Source organism: Callithrix jacchus, chromosome X (assembly GCF_049354715.1).
Source record: "Callithrix jacchus isolate 240 chromosome X, calJac240_pri, whole genome shotgun sequence".
NCBI lineage: Eukaryota > Metazoa > Chordata > Mammalia > Primates > Cebidae > Callithrix > Callithrix jacchus.
In genome coordinates this window covers 1,629,212-1,640,774 of record NC_133524.1, presented here as the reverse complement: position 1 = coordinate 1,640,774, position 11,563 = coordinate 1,629,212, and the positions used below count along the sequence as shown (strand labels likewise).

Genomic DNA, 11,563 nt, shown 5'->3' with positions numbered 1-11,563 from the left:
CAGCCGTCGTGGGGGTCTCGCCATCTACTGGGGAGCCCGCCTCCTCAGCCTTGTTTCAACACCACCCCTTCCCAGCTGGGACACCGGCCTCTGTCCCCGGCGTGCTGGGAGGCAGCACCCAGGCCAGGGAAATGGGGGGAGAGTGCACGGCCCCGCCGTGTCCCTGGACCCAATGCCCAGTTCTGGAGCCCAGGCGGGTGCCCTGCTCTGCGCTGTACTGTTTTGCAGTGAAACTGCCACACGTGGAAGCTACGTACAAGTACCCTGCTGTGCAAAGGAGGGGCAACGCTTACGTACAAACAGAAGACATGGTTCTCTTGTTTTAAATAAATAGTTAAACACGACTTGGGTCCTACAAGCATCTGGACTGCAGGTCTGAGCACTGGAGTGTCTCACCCGGGGCCCGAGAGGAAGCCATGGTTCCCTCCCCCCGTGATCAAGACATGGAATCGGGCATGGATGGCTGGATCACAGTGTGCCCCCTTTTCTAGAACCTTCCCTGGCTGTCTGCACGCAGGATCCGGCTGGGAAAGAGACTGGAATTTCTGGAAGGTTGATGGTCCGCTCGGTTGAGGATTCTACGTGGTTGTGTTGGGGTGTGTGTATGTGTGTGTGCGTGTGTGTATGTGTGCGTGTGACGCCGCACCCTTAGATGACCTTCTTCAGCTCGTCGTACAGGACCAGCACGAAGGCGCCCCCCATGCCGCGGAGGACGTTGGACCAGGCACCCTTGAAGAAGGCCTTGCCCCCCTCGTCTCTGAAGATCTTCCGCCAACAGTCGACGGTGCCCGTGTACATGATGTCAGCTGCAACGAGAGGCAGAGTCAGGGCATCGCCGCACGTTCCTCGGGACGCGGACGCCACCTGGACCCCCGCAGATGCTTCATAGAAGGGACATCCCAGACGCCTGAACTACAGTTCTGATTATAGGGGCGGAAACTGAGGCCCTGGTCACCGAGTGCCCCCAGCTCAAGCCGTCCTCCTAAGCCACTGTCTCCTCGATGACTTGACAGTGGACTTGAGGCCCCACCCGGGGAGCCCCCAGCTCCCCCTGCATCCAGGCAGAGAGGGCAGGATCAAGGGTGCGTATGTAACCAGTGGTCCTGGGAGGTGGGATTTTGAGATTACTGCCTGGACCATGAAATCTCAAAAAGATCCGAAGCTGATCATGCAGGAAAACGCTTCCACATCGCAGGGTTACTGTGTGACACGCCACTGCTAACAGGCCCCGGCCTCCCACGGGCCCATGCCCAGGAGCCCCTGGCTCCCCTTACGGCCACCTCAGCCCGCGCGGTACCTCCTTTGCGGCCTGACTGCATCATCATGCGCCGGCGCACCGTGTCGAAGGGGTAGGAGACCACGCCGGCCACAGCCGTCACCGTCTGCGCGATCATCCAGCTCACCACGATGTGTGTGTTCTTGGGGTCGGGCAGCATGCCTGTGGGGAAACGGCATGTCACCTGACGGCGCCTGCAGTGCCACCCGAGCTCTGCCAGGACCCCCAGAGCTGGAGCAGGGCCAGGAGGGGGAAATGCCACCTGCCGCCTGCCGGAGTCCGGTAAGACAGCCCCAGAGGCCGGGTGAGGCCTGTGTGAGGAAGAGCACAGGGCCACGTGCAGGTGTTTCTGCCATGTCAGGGCAGGTGACCTACCCGAGGTGTTTCTGCCACATTGTGGGAGCCTTTATTTCCGCAGGCCTGGGCCTGACCTTCTGAACGGTCACGGTTACTATGAGACTTACACCGTGTCCTTGAAATCCACAAACTGAAGTCCCAGCCCCCACCCCCAGACCTCAGAATGCAGCTGTCCTTGCATATAAGATCTTTAAGTCTAAAGGAGGTCAGTAGGGCAGGCCGCGATCCTATGGGCCTAGTTCTCTTCTAAAGAGAGATGAGGACAGACACACACACAGAGGGACGACCCTGTGAGGACACGGGGAGAAGACAGCGTCTCCAAGCCCAGGAGAGAGGCCTCAGGAGGAGCCGGCCCTGCCCGCACCTGGATCTCAGACCTCCCGCCTCCAGGACTGTCGGAGAATCAACGTCTGCTGTTTCTAAGCCACCCAGTCTATGGTGTTCTGTGACAGCAGCCTGAAATGGACTCGGAGATATCAACAGAAGAGGTGAGGGCACAGACACACAGAGGGACGACCGCTTGAGGACACGGGGAGAAGACGGCCTCTGCAGGCCCAGGAGCGAGGCCTCAGGAGGAGCCGGCCCTGCAGGAATGTGCGTGTGAAGCCCCAGCCTCGGGCCGCCGCGCGGCAGCCTCAGTCACGTACCCTTGGCCGTGTCGTAGACGCCGAAGTAGGCGGCGCGGTAGATGATGATGCCCTGCACGGAGACGCTGAAGCCCTGGTACAGGCCGCGGACGCCGTCGGACTTGGTGATCTTCACCAGGCAGTCTCCCAGGCCGCGGAACTCGCGCTCTGTGCCCGACTTGCCCACGTCGGCGGCCAGGCGGGTTCTGGCGAAATCCAGGGGGTACACGAAGCAGAGGGAGGTGGCGCCGGCCGCCCCGCCAGAGGCCAGGTTGCCCGCAAAGTACCGCCAGAACTGCGTGTGCTTGTCCACGCCCCCCAGGAAGATCTGCTTGTACTTATCCTTGAAGGCGAAGTTGAGGGCTTGCGTGGGGAAGTAGCGGATGACGTTGGCCAGGTTGCCCCTCCAGAAGGACAGCACGCCCTGCTCCTTGGGGATGCGGACGATGCAGTCCACGATGCCCTTGTACTGCTTGTCCGCGGCGATCTGCTTGCTGGCGTGCTGGACCTGGGGGCGCACAGGGCGTTCGTGCATTCAGACCACTCCTGTGCCCAACCACCCGGAAACAGCCCCACTAGACACGGCACTCCCCTTTGTTTTTGAGACAAATTTTTGCTCTCGTTGCCCAGGCTGCAGTGCAATGGTGCAATGTCGGCTCACTGCGTCCTCCACCTCCCGGGTTCAAGCAATTCTCCTGCCTCAGCCTCCCCAGTAGCTGGGATTAAAGGCACTCACCACCACACTCGACTAATTTTGTATTTTAGTAGAGACAGGGTTTCTCCATGTTGGCAAGGCTGGTCTGGAACCCCTGACCTCAGGTGATCCGACCACCTCGGCCTCTCAAAATGCTGGGATTACAGGCGTAAACCACCATGCCCGCCTTTTTGAGACAGTTTCACTCTTGCTGCCCAAGCAAAAGTGCAATGGCACGTTCTTGGCTCACTGCAACCTCCACCTCCCGGGTTCAAGCGATTCTCCTGCCTCAGCCTCCTGAGTAGCTGGGGAAGTGCAGGGATTACAGGTGTGAGCCAGGCACCGAGCCAGGGTGCATCCTGTTTAGAAAATTACCTTGTGTTACCTGGAATACTCTCAGGGAAAAAAACAAAACAAATAAAAAAATTAGCCTGGGTCACTGAGTGTGGTGCCTCACGCCTGTACTCACAGCACTCCGGGAGGCCGAGGCGGCCGCATCACCCGAGGTTGGGAGACAGAACTCCCATGCGGGCATTAATGGTAAGTTGTCCTTGTGCCTTTCACCTGGACAAGCCCCTTTCTTTCTCTCCTTTTTTTTTGAGACAGAGTCTCACTCAGTTGCCAGGCTGGAGTGCAGTGACGTGATCTCGGCTCACTGCAATCTCTGCCTCTCAGTTCAACAAGAGATTCTCCTGCCTCGCCTCCCCAGTAGCTGGGACTACAGGTGCCCACCACCATTCCCAGCTAATTTTTGGTATTTTTAGTAGAGACGGGGTTCACCACGTTGGTCAGGCTGGCCTCAGTCTCCTGACCGCAGGTGTTCCTCAGCCTCCTAAAGTGTTGGGATTACAGTTGTGAGTCACTGAACCGTTTTCTGTTTGTTTTTTAAAGAGACATGGTCTCACGTACTTCACTGCCACAGCCTCCAAATGCTGCATTCTGTCATCCTCCTACCTCAGTCTCCTGAGTACCTGGGCCTACAGGGGCGCAGCCATGAAACCTCACTAACTCAAAAAATTATTTCTAGAGATGGAGTGTTGCTATATTGCCCAAGCTAGTCTCAAGCTACCGAGGCTCAGATGATCCTCCCTGGGCCTCTCAAAGGGCTGGGACACCCCACGCTGCTACGCTTAAAAAATTTTCCTGGCTGGCTGCGGTGGCTCCCACCTGTAATCCCAGCACTTTAGGAGGCTGAGGTGGGTGGATCACCTGGAGGTCAGGAGTTAAGAGACCAGCCTGGCCAGACCCCGTCTCTACTAAAAATACAAAAATTAGCTGGGTATAGTGGTGTAGGCCTGTAATCCCAGCCTCTCGGGAGGCTGAGCCAGGAGAATCGCTTGAACCTGGGCTACAAACCCAAGAAACTCCCATCTCAAAAAAAAGTAATTCGTTTTTAGAAGTGGGGGTCTTGCTATGTTGTCCTGGCTATTTGCAAACTCCTGGGCTCAAGCGATCCTCCCCCCAGGGCCTCTCTGCTTTGTTAAATGACAAAAAAACTTTTTTTTGAGGTGGGGTCTTTCTCTGTCGCCGTGGCTGGCCTCAAGCCATCTTCTGCAGGCCTCTCAAAGCGCTGAGATGGCAGGCGGGAGCCACCAGGCTCAGACCACACCTGTCCCTAGAACCAAGCCTGTTAGTCCGATTCCCAGTATCACCGGGAGTGCAGCTACCAATGACATCCTCATCAGCAATGTCCCTAACCATGATGCCAGTTTATTGTTTTTTTGAGACGTGGCCTGACCCTGTTGCCAGGCTGGAGTGCAGTGGCGTGACCTCTGCCCACGGCAACCCCCCCCCCGCGTCCCGGGTTCAAGTCATTCTCCTGCCTCAGCCTCCCGAGTAGCTGGGACTACAGGCAACGGCCACCACACCCGGCTAATATTTTTAAAATCCGTGATAGATACGCGCTTTCACCATGTTGGCCAGGGTGGCCTTGAACTCCTGACCTCGTGATCCACCTGCCTTGGCCTCCCAAAGTGCTGGGATTACAGGTGTGAGCCACCACGCCCGGCCCCATCATGCCACTTTTAATAACACTTCAAAGTGTTATTGACACTTGGGAGCAAGAGATAAAAACAAGCATTGCTCTGCATGAAAGTGGCGCAAATGGGCTACGAAGGGGTTAAGAACCAGCAGAACCACACGCTGGCTATTCCAGGACACCTGCCGGCAGGCTCGCTGCCCCGTTGGCCTTAGAGTTGCCATTCTCGGAGGAGGGTGCAGAGCAGACACTGGCCAGCAGGGGTGGTCTGAGTCCCGCGAATCTGCAGGATGACGAGTTCAAGGTCAAGACCCGCTCGCCGCAGGTTCACGTTCATGCGCCGTGCGGCCCGCACCTCATTTCCCCCTCCCGCCGGGCCCAGTGCGCACGCGTGAGGTCCCCACCCCTGCGGCAACAATCACGTGACGCAGGCCCCGGAAGCCGGCGGCGCGTGGACAAAGCGCCCGCGGCCTTCCACTTCCGGTGCCTGCCTGCAGGGCCGGCTGACCTCGACCCGCCCGGCCAGGCCACCCGGTTCCCATCCCCTCGCCGCGGGGCGGCCGCGCCCGCGTCTCCCCACCTGCAGCAGCAGTTTGACCCGCTCAATCGGGGCCACGGCCGTCTTGGAGATGGCGGCGGCGATGCCTCCGGCGAGGAAGTCCTTGGCGAAGGAGATGGCCTGTTCCGTCATGGTGGCGGGGCGGGCAGCGGGGCGGGTGGACAGCCGGAGAGCGGGCGAGGAGAGTCAAGGGAGGGTGTCTCTGGATCAGCCCTGCCGCCGCCGGGACCGAAAGGATGGGGCTACCAGCACGCAGCCGCTAAGACGCCGACGCCACACCCACTCCCCGCCCCGCGCCCCCGCGCGCTGCGTTCATTGGCTGCGTCGCCCGGCCACGCCCCTCCCTCAGCCTGCGTACCTCGCCCTCGAGGGCTGCCGGGTACCGCGCCGCGGCCCGCCCGGCGCACCAGCGTACGGCGCCCATTGGCTGCGCTCCCGGGCGACGCCGCGCCCCGCACCGTGAGGTATGCCGGGAGCCCGACCCCGCCCATGCGCAGTAGGGGCTGGGGGGGGGATGTGTAGAGGCGTCCGCAGCAAACTTGACCTTGTGAAGGTCACGGCGTTGCCGGTGCTCGAGTGGGCGGCCGGGCGTCTGCGGAGTCAGGAGTCCATCCCGTTGGAGGTGACTTCCGAGAGCGCCGTCCGCTTTCTCCCGGAGGCCGCGGCGATCTCGCCGGGACGCACTACACGTGGTTCCCCTATCCCCGACCTTTGACCCTTGACCTTCAAGCTGGTGGGACTCCCCCCTCCCCCAACTCCTCCGTCTCCAGGGTGGCGCGTCGGGAGACCCTGGCCCCTGCCCGCGTGAGGCCTGCGGCGGTTCGGTCCCGCCTCGGAACTGGGACCCCGCGCCCGGCCTGTGCGAGGCGCGGGGGTGGGTCCCTGGGCCTCTGACCTTTGACCCCGCGGTGCCTTCCGCGGCCTGCCTGGGGGGTCCCTGGCCGCGCCCACCTGCCCGGGGCACCCGCCGTCTCCCTGTGTCTGCCCGGCTGGGGCTCGCCGTCCATCCTCCTCTCTCTTCCCGGCCTCCTCCCTCCCTCCTTCCTCCCGCCTTTTCAGCCTCCTCCTACTGCGTTTTCTCCTTTCTGGCTCCCTCCTTCCCTCCCTGCCTTTGCTCTTTTCCTCTTTTCCCCTTCCTCCTTTTTCTGCCTCTTTCCGTGTCTCGCTCCCTGCTTTCCCTCCCTCCCCCCTTTCCCTCCCTTTCCTTCCTTCCCTCCCTCTTCCTTTCTTTCATTTCCCATCTCCCTTCCTCTTCTCTTTCTCCCCTTTTTCTCTATTCTGCTCCCTCTTTTTATTTCCTTCCTCCGTCCTTTCCTTTTTTTTTTCCTTATTTTCTTCCTCCGTCTTTCCTTTTTTTTTCTTTCTTTTTTTTAAAAAATATGTTTTTATTCTTAAAGACGGGGTTTCACCATATTGGTCAGGCTGGTCTGGAACTTCTGACCTCAGGTGATCCGCCCGCCTCAGCCTCCCAAAGCGCTGGGATTACAGGCGTGAGCCAGCACGGCTGGCTGTTTCCTGTATTTTTTTCTTCCCTCCCTCCTTTTTCTCCCTCTGTCTCTCTCTCTCTCTCTCTCTCTTTTTCCTCCCTCCCTCTTACTCTTTCCTTCCTTCCCTCCCTTTTCCTTTCATTTTCCCATCTCCCTCCCTCCTTTCTCTGTCTCCCCTTTTTCTCTTCTCCCTCGTTCTCCTTTCCTCCCTCCTTCCTCTCTCCCTCTTTCCATCTTTCTGTCCCTGCTTTTCCTCTCTTTTCTTCCTTCCGTCTCCTTTTCTTCTTTCATTTCCCATCTCCTCTTCCTTTGTCTTTCTCTCGCCTTTTTTTTTTTGTTTTTAGGAGAAGGGATTTCACCATCTTGGTCAGGCTGGTCTCTATCTCCTGACCTCTTGATCTGCCGGCCTTGGCCTCCGAAAGTGCAGCGATGACAAGTGTGAGCCACCGCGTAGAGCCTTTCCTCCATCTGTCCTGCCCTGTTTTTCTTTCCTGTCTCCCTCCATCCCTCCTTACTTTCTTTTCTCCCCTCCTTTCTGTTTTTTTCTTCCTCTCTCCCTCCTTTGTTTTTCTCCTTCCCCTTTCCTCTTTATTTCCATTTCCCTGTTCCCTTTCTCTCTGATTTTCCCCGTCTCCCCCATTTTTCTTTTCTTTTTTATTCTCCCTTTTTTAATTTATTTATTTGGAGACAGAGTTTCGCTCTTGTCACCCAGGCTGGAGTGCAATGACGCGATCTCGGCTCACGGCAGCCTCCGCCTCCTGGGTTCAGGCAATTCTCCTGCCTCAGCCTCCCGAGGAGCTGGGACTACAGGCACGCGCCACCATCCCCAGCTAATTTTTGTATTTTTAGTAAAGACGGGGTTTCACCTTGACCAGGATGGTCTCGATCTCTTGACCTCGTGATCCACCCGCCTCGGCCTCCCAAAGTGCTGGGATTACAGGCTTGAGTCACCGCGGGATTTTTTAAGAAGGAGTCTGGGTCCGTGGCCCAGGCTGGAGTGCAGTGGCTCAATCTCGGCTCACTGCAACCTCCACCTCCCGGGGTCAAGCGACTGTCCTGTCTCAGCCGCCTGAGTAGCTGAGATTACAGTTGTGTGTCACCACGCCCGGCTAATTTTTGTCATTTTTAGTAGAGACGGGGCTTCACCATGTTGGCCAGGCTGGTCTGTAACTTCTGACCTCAGGGGATGCGCCCTCCTCAGCCTCCCAAAGTGCTGGATAACAGGCTGAGCCCCGCGCCCGGCCTTCCTTCCCTTTTCCTTTAGTCCCTCCCGCCCTGCCTCCGTCTTTCGTCCCTCCTCCTCCTTTTTTCTTTTTTTTCTTCTCTCCCTCCGTCCTTTCTCCACTTTTCCCTCTTGCCCCTTTTTTTCTCCCTTCTCTCTTTTTCTTCCTTTCCCCGTTTCTCCCTCCATCCCCTTTTTTTCTCTTTCCTATCTCCCTGCCTCCTCCTCTTCTCTCTTCCTCCGTTTCTCCCGCCCCTCCCTTCCTTCTTCCCTCCCCTTCCTTTCATTTGCTGCCTTTCCCCGTCTCTCCCTCTTTCCCTTTTTCCTCCCCGTCTCCTTCCTTCTTCCATTTTCGTCCCTCCCTCCTCTTCTTTCCCTGTGTGTTTTTTCTTTCCTTCTGCTTCCTTGTCCCCTCCTTTCTTTTCTCTCCGTGTCTGTCTTTCTCGCTCTTGCTTTTCCTGTCCCTTGTGTACTGGGAAGGCGGTGGTCCCTGACTTGGGTGAACCCTTAGTGCAGTGTCGCTGTGAGCCCTGCCTGAGGCCATTCCTGACCTCTGGGGAGGGCGGTTGGAGCGGGCTCTGGGTGCTGGGGTGGCTGCTGGATGGGGAGACGGTGGCTCAGAAGTCACTGAGCCGTGGAAAGGTCTGACCTCGGGAGATTGCTGTGGGGAGGGCTGTGGAGACCAAGCGCATTCCTGACGCTTTCCCGCTAGGACCCAGACTGAGCCAGGTTCCCTGCATGGGCCCTGGAGTAGGGGACAGAGGCTGGGCGGGGGTGGGGAGTTTGCTGAGGCCCAAGTTCATTTCCCAGCATCAGCCGGTTCTCAGCGCCCAGGGAGCCGGAGCTGCTGTTTCCAGATGTTGGTTTGCAGGTGCTCCGGCAGGGGCTGCAGGCCTGGTGTTCCAAGTCCGCAAATCCTGTCTTACAGGAGAAGAAGGTCCCTTCCATGCGGGCGGGGACCGCTAACAGTGTCCAGACGCTGAGACGGCCCTCTGTGTGCTGAGCCCTCAGCTGACCCGGGCTTGCTGACTGTGACAGGCAGGGCGGTGCTGTCTGCCGGCTTTGAACGATGCCTGGGTGCCTGGGCCTCGCACCCAGGATGCGCTCAGCAAATGCTTCTGGAATGTATGAATGAATTGCTGAGTAGGGTGAGTGAATGCATGAATTGCTCCCTGGGATGAAAATGAATCACTAACTGGGATGAATGAATGAATGCCTAAATGGGGTGAATGAATGAATTGCTAACTGGGGTGACTGAATGAATGCCTAAATGGGGTGAATGAATGAATCACTAACTGGGGTGAATGAATGAATGCCTAAATGGGGTGAATGAATGAATTGCTAACTGGGATTGGGATGAATGAATGAATTAGTCGCTAATCAGGGCTGCACGTGGACTTAGCCTTGGACACTCATGCGTTTTCCTTTCCTATCTGGGAGGTAACAACACACTCCCTGGGCCTGAATAGCACCTGACCTGGGAGGTCTCGGGGGCCACCTGCTCCCGAACGTGGAGACACGGCCTTCCTAGAAGAGGAGGGTCCAGGTGGGCCTCGCACCCGGGAACTGGGAATGGGAGACACAACATCTGCTGTGGAGTGGGGGCAGAGCTGTGTGTCTCACCACCCGCCCCCTCCAAGAACCGAGGACAGAGGAATGAGGCACTCCCCTGCCACCTGCCAGTCACCCTTCTCTGCCAGCCTCTGATGAAATGACCGGTGGGCATTAGAGATCACAGCTGCCTGATAAGCAGATGCCCTCGTGGAATCTGCATCCTGAAAGGCCCTGGCGGGGCAGAGCTGCTTTGTATTTTTTTTTTAATTTTTTTGAGATGGAGTCTCACCCTGTTGCCCAGGCTGGAGTGCAGTGGCGTGATCTCGGCTCGCTGCAACCTCTGCTTCTGGGTTCAAGCCTCCCCTGAAGAACTGAAATTACAGGTTTCTGCCACCACGCCTGGCTGATTTTTGTATTTTTAGGAGAGATGGGTTTTGCCATGTTGGCCAGGCTGGTCTCAAACTCCTGACCTCAGAACATCTGACGACCTCAGGCTCCCAGATTGCTGGGATTACAGGCGTGAGCCACCGTTCCCGGCCAGAATTTCTCTGTGCTTATGTATTTGAGAAGTTACGTGGGTGTCTAAACCCCTGCGGCTGTTTTCTACAGGAACGCGAAGCCTGCGGGAAACGTGTAAGCTCAGGGAGCCTGTTTGAAAGTGCTAGATGGACAGGTGGGTGTGGTTTTCTTCAGAGGTCACACACGTCTCAGTAACCCCCAAATCAAGCCGCTCCACCCTTACAATTGCCTGACATCAGGAAAGAATCTCTAGGAGGTTTGGTGCTTGTTTTTTTTATAAAGACGGGGTTTCACCATGTTGGTCAGGCTGGTCTTGAACTCCTGACGTCAGGTGATCCACCCGCCTTGGCCTCCAAAGTGCTTGGATTACAGGCGTGAGCCACCACACCCGGCCGTTTTGTGCTTAAGAAAACAGATAAACTAGGCCTGGCGAGGTGGCTCCCAGCACTTTGGGAGGCTGGGGCGGGTGAATCAGCTGAGGTCAGGAGTTTGAGACCCGCGTGGCCAACGCGGTGAAACCTAGTTTGTACTAAAAATACAAAAAATAGCGGGTGTGTTAGCAGACGCCTGTAATCGCAGCTACTCGGGAGGCTGAGGCAGGAGAATCGCTTAAACCCGGGAGGCAGAGGTTGCGGTGAGCCGAAAGTGCGCCATTGCTCTCTGGCCTTGGCAATGAGAGCAAAACAGTCTGGGGGAAAAAAAAAAAACAGGCTGGAGTTCAGTGTGTGGTAATTTTTCCTCCCCAGATGCACCCTCCTTCCCTTCCTCCCCAGATGCACCCTCCTTCCCTTCCTCCCCAGATGCACCCTCCTTCCCTTCCTCCCCAGATGCACCCTCCTTCCCTTCCTCCCCAGATGCACCCTCCTTCCCTTCCTCCCCAGATGCACCCACCTTCCCTTCCTCCCCAGATGCACCCTCCTTCCCTTCCTCCCCAGATGCACCCTCCTTCCCTTCCTCCCCAGATGCACCCTCCTTCCCTTCCTCCCCAGATGCACCCACCTTCCCTTCCTCCCCAGATGCACCCACCTTCCCTTCCTCCCCAGATGCACCCTCCTTCCCTTCCTCCCCAAATGCACCCTCCTTCCCTTCCTCCCCAGATGCACCCACCTTCCCTTCCTCCCCAGATGCACCCACCTTCCCTTCCTCCCCAGATGCACCCTCCTTCCCTTACTCCCCAAATGCAGCCTCCTTCACCTCCTCCCCAAATGCAGTGTCCTTTCCCTCCTTCCCCTCCTCCGCAGATGCAGCCTCCGTCCCAGATGCAGCCTCTTCCCTCATCAAACCCCCCACA

The 11,563-nt window shown here is 57.7% G+C and overlaps 1 protein-coding gene and 1 long non-coding RNA gene across 5 annotated transcripts in view; one reads left to right on the top strand and one right to left on the bottom strand.

Moving 5' to 3' along the window:
- Window positions 1–289: 289 nt before the first annotated feature.
- On the bottom strand, window positions 290–5,726 carry LOC128930731 (ADP/ATP translocase 3). The gene is made up of 4 exons (XM_054251640.2): window positions 5,512–5,726; window positions 2,281–2,767; window positions 1,298–1,438; window positions 290–806 (listed from the first exon to the last, which is right to left on the bottom strand). Exons 1-4 carry the CDS (start codon window positions 5,620–5,622, stop codon window positions 649–651), a joined length of 897 nt encoding a protein of 298 aa, XP_054107615.1. The 5' UTR covers window positions 5,623–5,726; the 3' UTR covers window positions 290–648.
- Window positions 5,727–5,983: 257 nt separating this feature from the next.
- Window positions 5,984–11,563, top strand: part of LOC128930730 (uncharacterized) — a 7,987-nt gene continuing 2,407 nt past the window's right edge. For 2 of the 4 annotated variants that reach the window (XR_013531658.1, XR_013531656.1), the window contains exons 1-3: window positions 5,984–7,415; window positions 9,128–9,347; window positions 10,363–10,426. This is a non-coding gene — a long non-coding RNA (uncharacterized LOC128930730). The remainder of the gene's footprint in view (window positions 7,416–9,127; window positions 9,348–10,362; window positions 10,427–11,563) is intronic. The other 2 variants (XR_013531660.1, XR_013531659.1) reach the window with 1 other exon arrangement.